The 21529-nt window shown below is 35.1% G+C and overlaps 1 protein-coding gene across 1 annotated transcript in view; it reads left to right on the top strand.

Annotated features, from left to right (window-relative positions):
* The window catches only part of Wdr17 (WD repeat domain 17), a 75144-nt gene that overhangs the window by 36834 nt on the left and 16781 nt on the right, over positions 1-21529 (top strand). The window contains exons 11-22 of the mRNA XM_004640248.1: positions 1-59; positions 1623-1709; positions 5793-5957; positions 7451-7653; positions 9960-10109; positions 10211-10341; positions 10626-10751; positions 11669-11824; positions 17360-17424; positions 19489-19621; positions 20080-20171; positions 21214-21313. The exon at positions 1-59 is cut by the window's left edge and continues 19 nt beyond it. Coding sequence (XP_004640305.1) covers positions 1-59; positions 1623-1709; positions 5793-5957; positions 7451-7653; positions 9960-10109; positions 10211-10341; positions 10626-10751; positions 11669-11824; positions 17360-17424; positions 19489-19621; positions 20080-20171; positions 21214-21313 — 1467 coding nt within the window. The remainder of the gene's footprint in view (positions 60-1622; positions 1710-5792; positions 5958-7450; positions 7654-9959; positions 10110-10210; positions 10342-10625; positions 10752-11668; positions 11825-17359; positions 17425-19488; positions 19622-20079; positions 20172-21213; positions 21314-21529) is intronic.

Here is a 21529-nt window from a genome sequence, read left to right as displayed (position 1 = left end):
ATTTCCTGGAGTCATAAAGATTCCAAAAGAATAGCAACCTGCAGTAGTGATGGTTTTTGGTAAGTACTGTGTATAATATTATGAAATTACCCTGTTCTTAGAAGATATATTTGATGATTCTAATTAGGTGTTGATGAGATTGTATTTGTACAGCTGTACTGTACCAACTACCATAGATATTACTTATAATCCCATATACGCACATGCTATATTTCTATAAAATAAAATAATATAGTGATGTTTAAAAAGTACAAAATGACCAGTCATAGCCTTGAAAATGAAAACACTGTGTGAGTTATAACTACAAGGTATGAATTCTTTCAGAGAAACTGAAGGACTCATCACATTGGAGAGAGGTAGTATTTCCGTTTCATGGGTCATTGAAGAGATCTTAAGTGTTCTAGAAACTTGTTCACAGTTTTCCGTATTTTGTTATTTATCAGAGGATAAAATGTTTTTGGAAGAGGAATATGGTAATGCAAGTGGGAAATGCCTTCCTATGGGACCTAATTTTATTGTCCTTGTGTTTCAGAAATACGTGATTTCTTAATTGTGTTAATTCCCACAAAAAGGAAGCAATTGTATTTTATTTTTAAAGCTTTTAAAATTAATAACATCATTTGTTTGTGACTGAAGTCCTCTGGTAGATATAAATGCTTGTAGATTTTGAGGTATGGAGGTTCATCTATTAGATTTTGCCATGTGTGCTTTTTTTTTCACCAGCTCCACTTTTTAATTTCAGTAGAAAAAAATAGTACACATGTAAACTAAAGATTTTTTAGTAGGAAGTTCAAAAATTCTCAGAAATAGCAATATTAGTGATTGGTTTCCTTAAAGGGTACTACTATGCTAGCAGATATCAAACTACAAAAGACATTCCTATGAATTTTTCATGAAATAATACATTAACTTTACCATGTACTTACAGGATATTTGAGAAATGCAGTTTTCACTGACTAAACATTTGTAAGGCTTGGTCACCGCTACCCGATAAGAACCTCAAAAGTTTTGATGAGCTTAGTGATGTTTAAGAGTATCTTTTTAAAAGCCTTTTGAACCTGTAATATATGAATTTATACACAACTTTTCCCCCTAATAGAATCAGTAGTCCCTGTATTGTGGCAATAAAAGAGTACCAGAACTTCTTTTATGTTTGCAGTTAAATTATACAAGTTCCTTTAGAGTTGGGAGTGTTTTCTGAATTTTGAGTTGTATTACTGACAGTTGCAGCTTTTGTTCTTCGTGTGATAACATAAAACCAAACTTAAAAATGAGTAAGTACATCTTAAACTAGTTAACTGTAAAGCTGAAAACCTGATGCATCTATTATCTGTCATTATAATGCATTATATTCCCTGTCATTATCTTAATGTATTTATACTGTATTTTCAGCTAAAAAGTTACATAATAGTTTCTATGCAAAACATATTAACTTTAATTTGGTTTAAGTGGATTACATAATTATTCAAATTTGGCACTGTGCTAAAATCTTCCTTATGATTTGCAAGCAAGGCTTCTATGCTAGAATATTTATCTTTAAAAATTACAGATCTGATGTTTCCTTTGAATAATGTGTTTACTATGTTATTTTCTTCTTCTTAACATATTATAATTGATTTCAGTATTATTCGAACAGTTGATGGTAGACTACTCCACAAATACAAGCATCCAGCTGGAGTATTTGGTTGTGATTGGAGCCAAAACAATAAGTAAGTCTTTTTTTCCTGAAATCAATAATAATTTCATTTCAGAGATTTTAAATAATCATAAAATTTAGTGCTATTCCCATAGTATGCATATTACATTTACCATTTTCTTTAGATATTATTCCTTTTACCTACCAAATAAAGAAGGAGCTTTGTAAATGCTCTTTTATTTGAGCTATTTTTATTCCATGAAATGGCTCGAATTGGTTTGTTTTGGTTTTGTGATATTGGGGAATTGAACCCAGGACCTTCTTCCCAAGCTATTATCACCAGTCCCCTCACCTTTATTAAATTTTTATTTTGAAACAGTCTCAGTAAGGTTCTAAATTGCCCAGAAAGATCTGAATTTGGGGCTGTCTTTCTTTAGTCTCCCAGAGTGCTGGGATTACAAGCGGGTGCCACCATTCCTGGCTCCATAAAATCATTATGTGATATAGAAATGCTGTTTTCATGTTCCCGGAACAATTTTTGTATTTTTTGGTATAAAAGTATATTGCTGATTAAAGAGAAATAGAAATGACTCCATCTTGTATACGAGTTTCTACTGTAGAAATGTGGTCCTTCCTCTATTTCTTTTATGTTTCTGTGCAGTGGTATTACTCCACTGTAGCTTTCCATGGCCCCCCACATCGAGCCAGTGCCTCTGCAATGGATAATCTCCCAAGTTGGGGAGTTTAGGTGGCTGGTTGTGAAAGGTCAGCCTTATCAAAAAGCTGTAAAATACTTGTTCTGCAAAAAAGTAGGCTTAGTTTTAAAATTAAATCCAAGTGAAATCCCACTAAAATTGTACCTGTACCTCACTGCATATCTAAGCATTTTGTATTTCTAATTTGTATTATAGTATTTAAATTGTTTAAAAATTCAAATTTTTCATAGATATTATCAAAAACATGAATAATGCCTTTCTCTACATGAGGGAAATGTATAGGTAAATATTAAAATTGTATTAAGCTTCAGTTCTAAATAAAACCACATATTGTATAAAATGTAGTCTTCTCTAGGGCCCAGGATTTAGCACAGCAGCACAGTACCTGCCTGGCAAGTAAAAGGTTGTGAGTTTGATCCTCAGTACCAACAAAAAAGTACTTCTCATAATTAGAGAAAAAACTTATCATTGTTAAATTATGCACAAAATGAGCTGATGGGTAGTTTAAGGACTGATATTTCCTAATAAAAATTCATGTCCATAATTCTTGGCGTTTTCTTTTTGCAATCTTTAAATTTCTAGTTCCATTCAGCCACCAATGTTGGCCTTATTCCCTCATTAAATATTCCTTTTCCAAACAGCCCTCTTCCATTAAATCAATAATACTTGGTTTTGCTCAAAATATTTATTAATACATTTCTGAATTTATAGTCTTAATCATCTTCTTTCCCTGCCCTACTTTCCCTAATGTGTGTAATCACTGTGAACATTTAAAGCACAGATCTGAGCATACCATTCCACTGCTAAAATCCTTCGGGAGCTTCCTACTGTTACTAGGGCATAACGCAGGCTTTTGTCAGGCCCCGCAAGAATCTTCCCATGCAGTCTGATTTCTGTTTACATTATGTCTTCACTACGCTTGAAGAAAGATCGATACTCAATGAACATTTACTAGGCAGGTAAGGAGAATTATCTTGTATGTGAATAATAAGTTTTATATTCCTTCTGTTTCATAGAGTTAACATGAATTTGGACAATTGAAATAGAAATATATTTTAATGTAGTAGGTTTAGTTGGTAAAGAAAGCATTTGTAAATATGCTAATATTACATTATACTTAACTATTATGCTTCCTACTATGCATATTTTATAAATTTCATTTTAATTTTAAAAACCTTTTAGGGGGCCAATGAGATAGCTTAGGCAAGCATAGGCAAGTGCGCAGGGACCACAGTTCAATCCCTGGCTCCACATGCTGCACCAACCCTGCCCTCAGAGTGGGCTGAGCCAGCCACAAAAAAAAAGAAAGAAAAGAAAGACAAATAATTAAAAATCTCTTTAAAATGTTCTATTTATATTGATTTTGCACTTTATATATCAGTAGGCATGTTAAATACTTTGAATTTATCCAGTTTATTTATAAGATATATGGAGTGTATACTTTGAAAATATATGCATTCTTTTCAAATTCATTATATTCCTTATATATGTATATATACAAAAATATATCACAGTCACTTTCTCGTTGCTGGAATGAAATACCTGACAACCACAATTAAAGAAGGAGAGGTTTATATTGGCTCCTACTTTGGCCATAGTCTGCTGCTCCAGGGCAGGGCAGCGGCCAAGGTTCTGGCAGAGAAGAGCTGCTCCCCTCAGGGGACCTCGGAAGCCAAAAGAGAAGGGCAGGCCAGGCATGCGGCTCCCCCTTGGTCATGCCTCAGCCACTGCCTCCTGCAGCCAGGCTTTCCTCCTAATGGTGAATCGGCTCCAGTGTCCCTGTAATCCCGTCGTCTTCCTGAAGCCCAGACTATGGGGACATGAGGTGCTGGGGAGACATCTAGATAGAAACTGTAATATCTGCTGCAAAATATAGTCTCCAGCATGTAGAAACTGACCTGCTTAGCACAGACATTTTACTTTAGGAGGGAAAATCTGGGCACACAAGTTTGCAGAATGTTACATTTTTGCATATGAGAATAAATCAATCTGAGTGTTTTAATTCATATGACAAAACCAATAATCTGCAGATTTGGAAGAGCTTTGATAATATCTGACTTCCAAAGTGTATATTTTCCCCTCTTGTCTTTAGACAGGGAATTATTTATCTTCTGGTTAAAATAGGTGAACTTCAAGTAGAAAGTGTTCTGGCAGAAACGCAATTTTTACACTTTAGCCTGGCATTCCCCTATTGCTTTCCTATCACTATTCCGAGTGTGACATTAGGACATTAATAGTTGCCTACTATATTCTCACTTCAGTGACCAAAAAATATTAAAGAATCATATTGTATTTCTGGAAATCCTTAATTGCATCTAAAAATACCTCTAGCGGAAGGGAGAGGACAAAAAAGGATGGAAAACTGAACGGTGATTTGTTATCTGATGAGACAACCTAATCTGTGGAGAGCTTTTCCAGAACACGTCTGAGGGGGTGGAAGGGGACAGACCTTGCTGGCTGCACCCATGCCACAACAGGTGTAGCAAATATCCGGAGCATACAGTAATACTCTGGCCTACCACTGAGTAAACAAATCGTGGTGCTCGTCATGAGGGCCTCGTCTTAAGATAAAATGCTACAGAATAGAAATTTTGAGAAATATTTAAGAAGTTATGTGTCTGGACATGCTTAAAAAGAACTTACAGAAATAAAACCACTCTTCTAAGCTAAAACAAAATATAAATTAAACCAATTTAAGGAAACAAAACACCTCTGTCCCTCTGGAACAGTTTCTGCAAATGTGAAATCCCACAATTATACATATATTTTATATAGGAAAGATGTGACCAAAGTATACAGTGAATCTTTACATTAAAATATTACAACAAAAGACTCATTGCCATTCATACCTCTAAAGTACTCCCCCTCATTGCCAAAATACTTATTCCATTGTTCTTGTCATTCTGAGGCACTTCTGTAAGTTCTTTTTCTTGTGTTACTTTTTTTTTTTTTTTAAATCAAGGCCTCCTTGATGTTTTAAAGCTATTCAAAACCTTTATCTCCCAATTTTGATTTGGGAGAAAAGCTAGAAGTCACACTGGGCCACCTCTGGTAAATGAGGTAAATGAAGACACATTTCAATAGTTTTATAGCCCATATTTCCTTTGGATAAAATTGGCATCAGCATTTGCCCTATTTTTGATCAGTCCTCATAAAGATAAGAATAAGACTGCTAGAACTATTTCAGAAAGTCACAGAATGATGGGATAAGAGCAAGGAAGAATATTCTGAAGAGGTCTAAGGGCAACATGTCTTTTATTGTAATGATTTTTAATGTAAACATCCATCATATAATTTGATCATAACTTATGTAAGGTTTTAGTATAATTTTATTACACAACCATATATATAAAATATATATTTTTAGAAATGAGTACTGTTGTATATTATTGGCAGTAAATAATACTAAAATGGTCATGCTTTACTTGATGATATTTCAGAGATATGATAGCCACTGGTTGTGAAGACAAAAACGTTCGCGTCTATTATGTGGCCACCAGTTCTGATCAACCACTGAAAATTTTTAGTGGACATACAGCAAAAGTCTTTCATGTCAAATGGTCTCCTCTGAGGGAAGGAATTCTTTGCAGTGGTTCTGATGATGGGTATGTAAGTTTGGATTCAAAGTTTCTAGTCCTTAAAATTGAATGTTAAGCTTGTGTTTTCCCAGAAATACACGTCTATAAGATCAAATAAGTAGTTTCAAGTAAATTCTATCCAGCCTAAATTTTAAACCCTCCATGCTTATATTATCATTATGTTCATGATTTTTATTTTGTTCTTTTGATTATAGTGAGTCCTTATTTCTAGCTTATTAGGAAGAAAGTTAACACAAGCAAAAGAAATTAAAAGAATATGTGGTTATAGGGAAAAATCTAAAATAAATCTCCATAGGTAGAGAAAGGTTTGTTTTCTGTGTTTTCATAGTGTTTCACCAAGGACAGAATAAAAGCTGATCATGAATTTTGGTATGAAGAGAAGACATTTTAGAAATGAGTGATGTAACATTATTCTTAATTTGTGAGAGTTTCTGAAATCTTGTTTATGTTTTATATTCAAAAAGATGTATTTACATAATATAGTTTATTTAATCACTTTGAAGATGGAGAAAGGTAAAATCTTACTTTATGTACTTAAAAATTATACAGCATAGCAACCACAGATTTAATATATTGAATAATTAAGTGTTTTCATAGTGATACTTTTCATAAATTAAATTTTAGAGACAGAATTGAGATTTTTGTGGGTCATCACTTTTCATATTTTTTCTAATTCTGTTACCAATGAATACTCTTGTTTATGAGATTATTCCAGCATTAACGTCTAAATTCTGTTTTACATGAAGGAAGTATAATCTTCAGTCACTGATGAGGTATGTTTGCAGAAAGGTAGTCATCATTTTACTAATTTGTACTAGAGAATTAAAAGTGTTTACTAAATTTGGCTTATTTGCTCCTTTAGTAGTCACTGTTAATGCAGACAAAGTTTATATCTCACTGATGCTATCTAACAAGTTTAAATCAAGATAAAACATACAAGAAAGCCATTAATTATCAGTATCCTCATGTCATATATCAGCCTGGTAAGCTGAGGGAGTTGCGATATGTAATACGGAATATAGATGCCCTTCTCATGTTTGACCAAAGCCCATGTGTCAGCACTCCAAAGCGTAAGCACTATGAAGCTATAAATATGAAATGGTTATTAAATACTATCCATCATCAGAATTAAAGAATTCTACAATATGCAAATAACTTGGATGTTCCTAAATTATTGGTTTTTATATCATCATAATTTTTCTTTAATTTTATATGTTCTGGATGATTTCTTCTTAAAAGAAAGCAATTTTTATATATGCATTCTGAATCAGTATATTTACCAAGAGTAGTAAATGACCAGTAAAGTTCAGGGGAGAAATGTTAGTATAAAAGAGCTATGGCACAGTTAAATTTTATTTCCATCTGCTATAAAGAAGAAAACATTGATATATTGTGAAATATAAAATGCTTTTTAAATATGCCAAACAATACAATTGTGCTCTGTTAAAACTATGCTAATAATTTGGATTAAACCACACACATAAATATCCTCTTTTCAGTTCTGTTCGAATCTGGGATTATACTCAAGATGCTTGCATAAATGTTCTTACTGGACACACTGCTCCTGTGAGGGGACTAATGTGGAACACTGAGATCCCATATCTGCTCATATCTGGCAGCTGGGACTACACTATAAAAGTTTGGGACACTCGGGAAGGAACTTGCCTGGACACTGTGTGTGATCATGGTGCAGATGTATATGGTAAAGTGTTTTTATGTACTTGTTATTTTGACATGTTAGTGATCTTTTCATTTCTGAGCAATGGGGTATTTTTATTTGTGGTACTGTGGATTGAGCCCTTAACACTCACATGCATCCTTGCCAGATAGATAGATAGATAGATAGATAGATAGATAGATAGTGGTTTTTGAGATAGGTCTTCCTAAATTTCCCAGGTGAGATTAAACTTGTGATTTTCCTGCTTCATTCTCCCAAGTGTTAAGATTATAGGAATGAACAATCACACTTACAGCTATACAGTATTTTAAAAGAAATATTAAATTATTTTTTCTAAAATAATATTTTATTTTTTATTAATTTTATTGAGAAACAAATAGCAATGAGACAGTTTCAGAACCGATTAGTAGGACAGTTTCAATAATTAATACATTGCATATTGTTGTACTAATAGTGTTTGGACAAGATAACATGTCTGCATCTTGTACTGTGAATAACCACTATGAAGACAGCAATATAAAATAACATTTTTATCACAAAAAAAAACACATAATTAGGCCAGGCCTGATGGTACACTCCTGTTGTCTCAGCACTCGGGAGGCTGAGGCAGAATTACTGTAAGTTCAAGGCCAGTTTAGGCTACAAAGTAAGGTCAAAGTCAGCCTGCACCACATAGCACAGCTTTGTCTCAAAAAGTAAAATTACATTAAAAAAAGAAAAATTTATTTAAATATTAGAATATACAAATGGTCCTGAAGAAATCACCATGAATTATCAGAAGATGATTACTGCTAGCACAGCAGTGTCTTTTTCTCTCCGCAGCTGTGCACCAACTTCAGTATCTACCCACACGTAGCACGCACTCACACCCAGGCACAAGTATGCAGCACACACGTGTTGGGCTTCCTCACTTTCATCGCTGTTAGTCCAGACATAAACTGCAGAAAAGGAAATGAGTAACACGGTAGTTATGTAAGTCACTATCGATACTTTGGAGGTAGTGAAGATAATGTTTTGTTTTTGAAAATAATACCCAGTTTTCTAGAATAATTGAGTTGGGTATGGAAAACAAGATTAGTTATCTTTTGCATATCATTTTGCCTCTCATTTACATTTACATGTAGTTTAATTCTTAAACCTTGACAGGAGAGAGTGGCTAGATTAAGAATTTAAAAAATGAGGGCCAACCAAATAGCTCAGCGGATTAAAGTGCCTGCAAGCAGGCCCAGGGGCCTCAGGTTTGATCCTAGGCCTGTCATACCAGCCCCGCCTCCGGGGGCGACCTGAGAAGGCAATTAAGACTGGGCATGGTGGTGTGTGCCTGTAATCCCAGCTCTTGGGAGGCTGTAAACAGACGGATCACTACAAGTCCAGTCTAGTAGTGAGACCCTGAACACCCTGTAGGCCCCTAAAATGCAAAACAAGAATTTAAAAAATGATACCTGGGTCAGGGAGATAGCTCAGTAGAATAAGCGCCTGCCTGGCAAGCACAGAATCCTGAGTTCAATCCCTGGTAATGTAAAAAAAAAAAAAAAAAAAAGAAAGAAAGAAAGATGCCTTCAGAAAAGTAACCCAAATCTAGTTATTCAGATCCATATGCTTTATCCCAGTAGCATTTTTAGCTGAGGTAATGTGGGATTGAAGAATTCTGTAGCGAATCTTTTTCTTGTATACTTGAAGTTGAAAGACTGCTATGGCTCTTGCTCTGTCTTGTAATTAGAACTTTCACTTATTCACTGAGAACTCATAGATAAAGTGTACCTCATTGGTACATGCACTTCTTAATCAAATAAAGTATAATTTGAACATTTTCACCCAGGACCATTTGCTTTCTAGTAATTACTCAATTTTATATTCACATTTATATGTTATAGTGTATGACTTGTTGCATTCTTATATTATCTGCCAAAGTACTAATTAAATGCAAATAGAAATTTGACTCTAAAAAGCACAGAGATGATGCAGTAGTTTAAGTGCCTGGCTGGCAAGTGCAAAGACTCAGGTTTGAGCCCTGATGCCACATGCCATGCCTGCCCAGAACCCCGGGTATGCTGTGCCAGCCAGTGGAGCCAGGTGTGGCGGTGCATGCCTACAGTCTCCACACTGGAAAGACTGACAGAAGGTCGCTAGGAATCTGAAGTGCATAGCAAGAGCCAGTACCAAATAAATAGAAAGAAATTTGACTCTGAGAACCTTTCCAATATCCACTTCATTTCCTCAGAGCATGAGCTGTGTAGTGTTTAGAAGTGTTCACCTGTATAAAAAAAATATTTTCTAATGTTTATTGTAGTTAAAATTAGTGTTTTTTAATTTTTTTTTTTAACCACCAGGTTTAACATGCCACCCAAGCCGTCCCTTCACCATGGCTTCTTGTTCCCGTGATTCTACAGTGAGACTCTGGTCATTAGCACCTCTGATAACTCCTTTAAAAATAAATATTCTGGCTGACAGATCTTGGGATGAGATTATTGGAAACACTGGTATTGAACATATATGTGCTTTTATTTCTTTAATATAAGGAATTGTTTTATTTTTAAATAATATAAGGATTGTTCCTCACTGAATTACATCTTTTAATCAGACTATGCTATTGAACAAGGCACTCCCCCTCTGTTGTGTGGTAAAGTGTCAAGAGATATCAAGCAAGAATTGGACAAGTCAGCTGATAATCCTTCAGTGAAAAAGCTAAAGTGGTTTTCAGGATGTTTATCAGTAAGTTGAACAGAAATTAAATGCAACCATGTTCTGTTTGCCCAAAATCAGTTGTTATAGCTGTTGTCAGTAAATCATGGCATATTTGTATGCACTCTCCTAGTTGACTGTTTTTATCATAATCTTTACTGTAAGGCCATATAAAACCAGAAACAAAAATGAAATAATGTATAATTGTTATTTCAATTTTTCAGTTTAGATTAGGTGTGCATTATAATATGCTTGAAAATGAAATATTTTATGAGGACTTTTATTCATTTGATTCTGCTGTACCAACTTTCTAGTCGCCCTGTGGTAGTGACAATTTGTGGAACTTGGTTGCTGTGATAAAAGGACAAGATGACAGCTTACTTCCTCAGGACTACTGCAAAGGGATAATGCACTTGAAACACCTGATTAAATTTAGAACAGTAAGTAGATCTTGCAGTATGATGTATGAAGCAATTTTTCTGTTTTTCCTTTTAAAATAAGAAAATTATAATTATTAGATATGATCAGACTGATGGCCTGAAATAGATTAACATGGTGAAAAATCTTCCTTAAAATTTATGATACCATGAATTATTTTCAAATAGATTAAGAAACACATATTTTTCAGAGTTGGACTCTCGTGAATTCTTCAAAGGTCACTTGGAACATCTTGAAATTCTTTGTCATTACTCTGCTACCAGGTGATTGTGAGATATGGACCACTCTGATTTCCATTTTAAAGAATCTAACAGCTGTATGCTGGGATGTGTTCTGTTAGGGCTCATCACAACATAGATGCTAAAGAATGTCAATATAGAATCATTAGTTGTAAGAGGAGCAATATCCAGTATCCCTAACAGCATCTGTCCTGAGGACAAGAAGAAATGCTTGACAATGAGGGATTGTGCCAGGAAAATAATTTGATAAGGAACAATTATTTTAATAATGATGAAGTACTTTCTTAACTCACAAATTGAACATCTAATGATGATATCTGAAGAAAACCTAATGACAGTGAAGGTGCCAAAGTGATCCACATATTTTTAAAATTTTCACTGAAGAATCTTATTCATTCATTTTTTTGTTTTCTGTCTCACTTGGTGTATGTCGCTTCATCACTGCCTTCTGTCCTCTGAGATTATATAGAACTACAACTTCTGGAGAGGGCTAAGGACACTGGGTTGCAGCTTCTTCTGTCCTAGTCTCCCCACAAGCACCCCAAAATGTTATATTTAAAAATGCATCACATTTCATAGACAATAAGTATGGGTTTTCATATTCAATTCTCAGTGCTACGTTCTTTTACAGTATCCAGCTTTTAGTAACATAATTTTTGCAGTTGTGCTTTCTTTTTTAGTCTGAAGCCCAAGAACTAACAACAGTGAAGATGTCTAAATTTGGTGGTGGTATTGGTGTCCCTACAAAAGAAGAAAGACTGAAAGAAGCTGCCGAAATACACTTGAGATTAGGACACATTCAGCGATATTGTGAACTAATGGTTGAACTTGGAGAGGTAATGTGCTAGTGAAATAAAGGAGCCTATCTAGTATGCTAAGTATTTAAAAATATACTTAGTTCTATGTGTTAAAAACATGAAGCTTATTTTTCTCATCCAGTTGGTTCTCTGCCTATCAGATGAGGTATGGAGTGGTCAGTAGTTGTCAGCAGTGGCTGAGCTCACAGCACCTGCATCCACATGTCGCATCTCAGACCTACAGAATCATCAACTCTGGGAATGAAGCCTAACAATTTATGTTTTTATAAATCCTTCTTATCATTCTCATGCAGGATGAATTTTAGGAAGCACTGCTCTAATGGTTCATTTGCAGGTAGTGGCATCCCCATTTCACACTGGCCCGGAAAGGGGTTTTCACTGGTAAAAGGTACTCATAAGCTACATCCTGGTTTTTATAGAGGAGTCAACAAAACAGTTTTCACAGAAGGCTTAGGCAGAATCTGTGCTAGGAAGATTCAGGAGAGCATCTTCCTTACCCAGAGGCCCAGGGCCTAGAATGGAACACAGAGAAGGAAGGGCTTCCGGTGCTCGATCCTGGGTGTTAATTCCATGCATGTATACTGACTCTCAAAACTGATTCGGCTTTTCTCCTTTCTTATTGCATATTTTAGTTCAACAAACATTCTTCACCTACCAAAGCAAAGTACAACATGGCATGGACATATTTATTTAATAGTTATTTTTAAGTTGTCTAGGTCAGTTAATATTTGTTATTTTAAAACATATTAAGAATAATTATAAAGAATATAAAATAAAACTAAGAAATAGTTATATTAAAATATATAAAAACTAAATGCAATTTATTTTTCCCTACTTCAAAGAATCAACATCTGGAATCTTGTTGAAGTTTTTATACTTAAAAAAACAAACAAAAAAACCCAATAGAATAAAAAGAAAATTCACAAATTGGGAAAAAAATTGGCTGACTGTCCCTCAGAAAATAAGGGGTTATATCTAGAAAACAAAATTTTTTTAGGGCTGGGGAGATAGCTCAGTAGAATAAGCACTTGCCTGGCAAGCACAAGGTGCTGAGTTCAATCCCTGGTACCACAAAAAAAAAAAAAAAAAATCAAGCCCTCAAAATGCAAAGACCTATTCCAAAAATGGGCATCTAAGAAGAAAACACACTTCTCAAATGAAGAAATATAAATTAAGAATAAATATATTTTAAAATGTTTAACATTGTTGGTTATTGGAGCAATGCAAATTACAACAACATTGGCATTTGCATTTCACCCCAGAAAGAATGGCTATCATGAAGAAATAAACCAATAACAAATGATGACAGGTTTGTAGGGAAAAAAAGGAACACGTCTCCACTGTTGGTGGAGGTACAGACTCAAACTGGTACAATCTCTGTTGGAATCCCTGTGGAGCTTCCTCAAAAACCTAGAATTAAAGGTCCCATTCAACCTAGTTATTCCCTTTGTGGGCATTGTTGCAGAAAATATGAAAACATCATATGACAGCAATATATTTGCACCCATGTTTAGTGCAGTGCAGTTTGTCATAGCTACATCTTAGCGGACATCAACTGTGGAAAGGCAATAAATGATATGGCATCTTTTATACAATGGAACATTACTCATTTATAAAGAAAAAAACAAACTCCAGGCTTTTATAGATAAATAGATGCAATTAGAGACCATACTCATAAGTGAAATAAGACAGACTCACATGTGTAAACATCGTATTATCTCCCTAGTGTAAGAAACTGAGAGTCATTAAAATCCAAATGGTAAAGTAGATACTGTGAAAGGGAACAAAAGCGCTCAAAAGGAAAGAACAACTGGGATAGGGAAAGGAGAAAAAGAAGGAAGGAAGCAAGGATGGAAGGAAGGAAGGAAGGAAGGAAGGAAGGAAGGAAGGAAAGAAAGACAGACAGACAGACAGACAGGAGGGCCAGCCAAATAGCTCAGCAGATTAAAGCACCTGCAAGTAGGCACAGGGGCCAGGGGTTAGATCCCCAGCCTGCTGTGCCAGCCCCGCCCCCAAGGCACGCTGAATGGGCAATTGAGACTGGGTATGGTGGTATGCGCCTGTAATCTCAGCTCTTGGGAGGCTACAAACAGGCGGATCATTACACGTCTGATCTAGTAGTGAGACCCTGAACACCCTGTAGACCCTTTCCTAAAAAAAGATAAGAAAAAATACATATGTACAAGATAGCTACAGGACTTCTACTACTAATTTCAGTTGGTTTATTAAAAGGAACTGTTAATGCTTGTTTGATCAATTTTACTTGCCTATATCTGGTAAGTGGAACACCTACTTTGAAAATAACAATATGTAATAGAACAGCCATTATTAATCTCCTATCATCTTGTTTTGAAATTATGTGTCATTTCTATTTTTTTATTATATTTTATTCCCTTTAAAATAAAAATGTAATTTGTTTTCCCATATGCTGAAACAGTGAGTTACTGCTTGACCTGAAATATTACCATATGCCATTTTAAAATGTTATTTTAAAAAAGGCATTGCAAATTATAAAGGATCGACTTTAGGGGTGATATAAAATTTTATTTATGAAGTAATAAATATTCGATTTAAAAGTTACTTTTTAGGGGGCCTGCCTCGTAGCTCAGTTCTTTAAGTGGCTGCTTCAACAAAGCTGCCAGGCTCAGGTTGCTGTGGTTCGATCCCCACAACTCAAGCCAGCCAAACCTGCCCTGAGGGCATTCAGAGAAAAAAAAAGTTACTTTTTAATTGGAGTATTATTAGAAAGCTAATCTATTAAAACACAAAAAAAAGATACACAACAATTTTGTTCTTTACCTTTCTGTTTTTGTGAGGGTATGCGTAGTTTAACTATCTTAAAACATTTCCCATGTATCTGTTTATAAAAGGTAATTTTATTGTTCTACAGATTCACTATAGTAAATGATGCAAAAACTTGAAAGGTTTTTAGAAAAATAGGTGTGCTTGTAATGTCCCCTGATTATCTATACACAGTTGCTATTTAAGTAAGCTTAATGCTACAGTTTAATCAAGCATTTCATCCTTTCACTCTCAAGGTATAAGCTTATTGAAAGACCTTGGGGAATGCAAAGTTAATTTAATTTAAATTTCAAGGTTTTTATTCTATTTTCCCTACTTAATAAATACAGATTTTAATCAAAAGCACGTTTCTTTTTCAAATATTTAAGGTACCACCTGGGTAGAAAGATTTTATATATGTAGTTTTAAAAGTGATCCATTGGACATAGCTGCAGGCAGCTGTGGCAGTGACAGCATCCAAGATATCAACCAAGAAGCTCCAGGTCAGGGACAGGGACTGGATGTGTCCTGGCAAGAAATGTGGAGATGTGCACTTTGCTAGAAGAACCAGGTGTAATAGATGTGCTTGAGAGAAAACAGCTGAGGTCAAGATAATGAAAGGTGGGGGCGCTGAAATTGGAGAGACTGGCAGAAAAGAGCTGCTGCCTGGCAGCACAGAATGCAGGGCTGTGAGGTGGGCCAAAGATTGGAGTGTAATGTGTAATATGCCAGAGTATGCGAAGTTACAAGAAAGAGCAGGGTATGGTGGTTTTAATGAGAGAGATGATGTTGAATATATAGGAAGAGACAAATCTGACAGAGAACATACTGCACCTGGACGCATCTGTATTAAAGGAAGCTGATGATAAAGAATCAGAGGGAGAAGAGGATGAGGATGTAGATCGTTCTAACACAACTAGGTGAGGATGACACTGGAGATGAAGATGAGGCCAGTCTCTCAGAACGTGATGATACTAGTGAAGAAGCAGCAAGGAAGAAAAAATCTAACTATACAAATCTGAGTGTCAGTCTTCATATCTTCATCACACTCACCAAATTCAAGGTTGGGTTCGTGTTCCCTTTAGAAGTTCTTCTGGTTCGCAGTCAAGATCTCATTCCAGTTCCAGAGAATGTTTGAGATCTTGTGGGTCAAAATGAAGACCCAGCTTCATGTCCAACAGCAGCTCTTCTTCCCCAAGAAAAGGATCTTCTACAAGGTCATCATCCTGAGAGGAACAGAAAGAGAAGCTGTTCTATCTTTAGTTCCGCTGTTGGCAAAAAAAAGACAGACAAGATAATGGTTCAGTAGAAACAAGAATCACTTTTTGTTTTTACTTGGGAAAATTTACAGCTTCCAGTGCTCTCAGAGTTTTATTTCGCTGAATTAAAATCTGGTCACTTGAGCTCCATATTGTTTTCTGGTTTGACAATAAGATTTCTCCTAACTGTATCTCCAGTGACAATGCAAGGTAAGGGCATGAAGGTAAATCAACACTTGTGCTAGGGGTCTTTTTGCTGGGGGTACCGGGTTTCTCTTTCACTTTTTAACATTATCTGCCACAGTTTAAATAAAAGCAAGGTATTTAGTAGGCAGACTAAATAAAATTATATGTTTCTGTCTTAAAGTATTTTAGCTGATCTAAAAATGAATACAAAGACCAAGAAATGTTTTGATTATATTTTTTTTTACAAGGAGCTTTCCCATGTTTTTGTCTTAATTTTTCTTGCTATATTTGCTACAGGTTACACAAGAACTTTGCTTTACTCTTGTAATTGTGCCTGAGTCTTTCCAAAAGTCCATCTTCTGAGTTGCCCAGATGGTCATCTAGATTGAGCATTGCTATTGGTTTATTCTCGTGCTTTCTGTATTTAAAACTTCCATTGTAGTAAGCAACTGCAAGGTTATTAATTTAGCTATTATGGATTAATAGACAAATTCAATAATTATGATTTCATTTGGTTTAACTAAACTGTATAAGTTCATTTCAACAAGGAAATTTTGTAATAGAAAAATGTAAATAAAGTAGGTGTGCCAAGCAAAAAAAAGATCTATTTAACATGTTGCAGTTAATTACCAAGTTTTTATTCTTAATCATGATAGAACCCCTGTGTCTTGGAAAGCCTTAATTAAAATTACATTTTGATTCAGAATATGTTCTTCTTAGTTTCATTTTAGCCTAGTATTTGGAAAAATCCATATAACAGTCATAATGAACCTTGATTGAATAAGTGACTTTTTTCAGTAGCAGTCTAATCATTAAATATGGCAAGTTTTCCTAATTAAAAAGAAGATATGACAACAAATGAAATTTATAAAAATGAGAAAGCAAAGAATGAAAAATAGAAATTAATGGTATATTTACAATAAAAGTAATAGTGGAATAAAATTATCAGTATTAATTTGAGCAAAAAGCACTGCAGGACAAATTACTCTGGTATTGCTAGGAAATAAGTTGCAGTATTTTCAAACTAAATATTTGAGTTGCTCTTCCTTTCTTTTCCTCCTTGTTATGCTGTCTCAATGTCTTCCCTTCTTTCTATCTCTTTTTCTTAGGTGTTGAATTGGATTTCCTTATGGAATCATGGTTTTACAGATTTTATAATATAGTACTATTTATTCTGTAGGGAATACAGTAAGTTAAATACAAAATATTCTAGGAAATCCAAGAACTCAAAAATTCTATAAATATGAATTCATTTGTTAAAATTCTGTTAAGAATTACACAGTACAATCAAAATTGATGTTTCTGTTCTTTTTGTCTATTATTTCAGTGGGACAAAGCTCTATCAATTGCACCAGGGGTCTCTGTGAAATATTGGAAGAAGCTGATGGAGCGGTAAGGCAGGGAGTGTGCATCTAAATAGATGTTTTAAAAGCAATTGTTATAATATATGCAATATATAAATATGGTACTAGCTCTTGAGATTTCTTATGATTATGTTTTCTTAAATAATAAGTAACTTTTCTCTCTACTAACATACTAATAAATTGGTTACAAATCATTTTGATATTCTTATAATTGCCTTGATATCTGGTGAAGACAGCAGAAGTAAATTTCTCCATATCAATGGGTAAATAGACCTATCAACAAATGTGGTGACTGCTTCACATTGATATTTTAATATAAGGAAAAAGATTTTCTAAAGGTTATCCAAATCCTGTAGAACACTCTACTGGAAATAATTGTAACTATTTTCTCTGGAGACAGTAATTTCTACAATTTCCTCTTTTGGGCATGAGAGAGGTTTCAATGATAAAAAATTATCTGTCACTGAGGAAACGCAGCTCAATGTCAATGAGGGAATCAGGATTACATGGAACCACGTAGCTTCTGGGAGTACCCCATCACTCTACATGCTAGATACTGTGAACAGCGAGCTGAACAAACACAAAGATTGTGCTTTCACCTTCCCAAGATTAGAAATCAAACTCTAATGTAGTTTCACTGTGGCATAAATTAAACAAAGTTATCTTCAAAGAAAACTAAGCTTAAATAAGGATGGTATTGAAGAGACTGGTCATTTAGAAAGTAGCTAAGGGCTGGACAGGAAGAAAGACATGTGGGGGCCAGGGAGATAGCTCAGTAGAGTAAGCACTTGCTTTATTAAGCATAAGGGCTTGAGTTCAATCCCCAGTTCTGAAAAAAAAAAAAAAAAGCATGTGGACAAGCAGAAACTAATGGGTGCAGAGACAGGCTGAGACAGGAATGTGGCATCCAGTATGTGTACTGCTTTCACAATCTCTGAAATCATGGTCCTGTTTTGCTACACACATCCCTAAAACTCTGATTTCCTTTGAATTTCCTAGCAGGGGCACTTAAAATATTCTGCATTTTTTACTTCTATGTTCATATATGATACTTTTCAATGATTTTGAAGATATGTCCATTTAGATGGTCTGTATTGTTACTTTTTTTTTTTTTTTTTGGCGGAACCGGAGATTGAACTCAGGCCCTTACACTTGCCAGGGAAGCGCTTATTCCACTGAGCCATCTCCCCGGGCCTTGTATTGTTACTCTTATTAAAACATTTAAAATTCTCTGTCTTTAACAACACAGCCACATAAATATTTGATTAATCCATACTTTACAATACATTGGCCATTTTAATTAATAATCTTAATTGATTTTCAGACCTAAAATATGTTTTTGTTTTTTATGTTCTTGGTACAGAGTCTCACTGTGCAGCACAGAATTGTTGATTCTCCTGTTTTCAGGCTCACCACTGCTGGGATTACCAGTATGCCTGGTCTCAGTGGTTGCCTCAGGATGCCCCAGGGGGTGGGGGCTCATGTGGTATGCAGTTCTGGGGACTGAACCCTGTCCCTGTGCTTGTCAAAGCAGGTGTTTAGTCCTCTGAGCTATCTCACCAACCTGAGACCTAAAATGTTCGGGACATTTAAAATTTAAAAATATAAAGTGTTAAAAAGGCAAACAAGTACCTGTGGTGGTTAATATTTTCTATTTCTTTCATTTGTCATCTGTATATGACTTGATTATAAAACCTAAATTTTAAGGGCCAGCCAAATAGCTCAGCAGATTGAAGTGCCTGCTTAGGCAGAGTGCAGCAGCGGGGTTGGATCCCAGGCCCGCTGTTCCTGCCCCACCCGCAGGGCATGCTGAGACAGTGATTGAGACTGGGAGTAGTGGCCCAGGCCTGTAACCCCAGCACTTGGGAGGCTGAAAACAGAATCACTATGAGTCCAATCTACATAGTGAGACCCTGTAGACACTACAAACCCTATACTAAATACATAAAAAACCTAAATTTTAAAAAATGTTACTTCAAACAGCTATATGAAATCTGCTAATCATTTTATGTATGATTTTAGAAATTATCAGTCCAATTGAAAATTTTTAAATTTTAGTTTAATTCAGTTAAAAATATCTTTATTTCATTAGGAGAGCTGACCAGTTAATCCAAGAAGATAAGGATGATGTCATCCCATACTGCATAGCCATTGGTGATGTGAAAAAACTAGTCACTTTTTTTATGTCAAGAGGTCAGCTTAAAGAAGCTCTGCTTGTCACTCAGGTACCTACACTTGAACATACCAGACACACACACACTGAGCAGGGGACACGTAGAAGGGAGAAAACTGCTGATGGAGCCAGCTTAATAAATTTACAGCCAGCAGATGACTTGACTTCTGGTCATCTCCCCAACTTTCTGACTCAACATCTCAGTCTGTAGTCATTTACAGATCTTATTTTACATCTTTAAACATTCACTCATCTCCAAACTCTTTATATGCTACTGATGGTGGTTATATGCCATATATTTTAATGACTTTTTAAAATCACTAGAACCTTCATGTCAGTATTCAAAGTAGAATAATAAATGCTGGATTCTTTTCAGATATTAAGGTTACCTTCAAATCATAGTAAATTTCAAACATGATTTAATTATGATTTGTCTAGAATGATATGGTAAAATTGGTTAGTTATCAACAATTAGCTAAACATTAATTATAAATTTTAATTAAATTCTAGGCTGCATGTGAAGGAAATATGCAAATGCTACATGTTTCTACCTCTAAAGGAGCTTCATGTTCTGATGATATCTACAAGGAAGATTTTAATCAGTGAGTAATTTATTATTTGGTTTGAATCAATAATTTTAATGATGGATTTTCCTTTAGGAGCTCTGAGGCCTGTGAAGTTGGCCCTTCTCTGTATACAAAGGAGTGACTTCTTGTACTCAATCATGTTTCTACCCATCATCTAGCTTTACGACAGCATCATTCCCTAGAAGAACAGGAGAATGTCAGACAGGTAGCTAGAGCCCACATACATTTTATATCACTTCCAGAAAAGTAACATATCTCAGTTAAGAGGGAGCAGTCAAAGGATCTAGATTCTTAAAAACTGAAGAAACCTTTTGGGGAGAATGGGATGATAAATGTAAGGCATTCAGCTCATTAATGCTTCACTCTGAAGTTGGTATGTGTAATAGCCTAGTAAAGTTCATAATCCCATGCTTCCAGTATTAGTGCATAGAATAACATTTATTTCTCTTTTAAAGAAATTTAAATAGTTATTTTGAATAGAAACAAATTAGAATTGTTCAGTTTTTCAAATTCACTAGGCAGTAAGATACTAGACTTTCAGTATGCTCATCAAGTGAAGAAGGTCCATGAACTGTTACGAGAACAGTGTGCTGGGACTAATGTATTCCTTTCTAGATCTTTGCTGATATTCTGTCATCAAAGGTTTACTATACAGACCTCATAGTCTGGACACCACCTAAGTTATAAAAAAATGTCCTTTCAACTTATAATTCTTCTAAGGGTAGCTACTTCTGCAGCTGAGTTGTAAATTATATGATGATTAGTGTGTGCTGAAAATCAGGCTCTTCTCTTGACAATTGTGAGAAATGAAGCTGGGAGAGGTTATCAGATTACATTTTGGAAAGACAACTTTCTACACTTTTTTTTCCCAAAGTAAAACTAACGCCTAAATCAAGGATATAAAATTAAATCCTGTTTGGTCCTTTAATTACTCATCAAAAAATATTAGCTTATATTTACCATGGAACCTTTGTTTTAATAAGGATACATACACATACACATATATGAATATATATATATATGCTACATATCTCAATGTATTGCTTCTTCTTCCTAGACTGCTGCATGAAGTCAGCAAAGAACTGGCAGAATGGCATTTTCAGGGTGGTCGAGCAGTGCAAGCTGCGTGCTGCCATCTGGCTGTAGATGATGTTGAGGTACAACACTGCAAGTTGCTGCATGTGATCAGAGCTCCTTAGATGTGGTGTGGTGTTTGAGAGGGAAGAATTAAGCGACCTCTGTGTAAGAGGTGGTCTTGGACACATTAGAGCCTGAGTATGACACGCTGTATCAGGTCACATCAGCCCTGTAGACTATAAGCCCTCTTATATTTATTTTTATCACAAGTTATATACTTATTCAAGATTTACTTT

This window comes from Octodon degus, unplaced genomic scaffold, assembly GCF_000260255.1.
Source record: "Octodon degus isolate 3935 unplaced genomic scaffold, OctDeg1.0 scaffold00121, whole genome shotgun sequence".
Taxonomy (NCBI): Eukaryota; Metazoa; Chordata; class Mammalia; order Rodentia; family Octodontidae; genus Octodon; species Octodon degus.
Note: the sequence above shows the minus strand (reverse complement) of the source record. Positions and strands in the feature narration are given on the sequence as shown.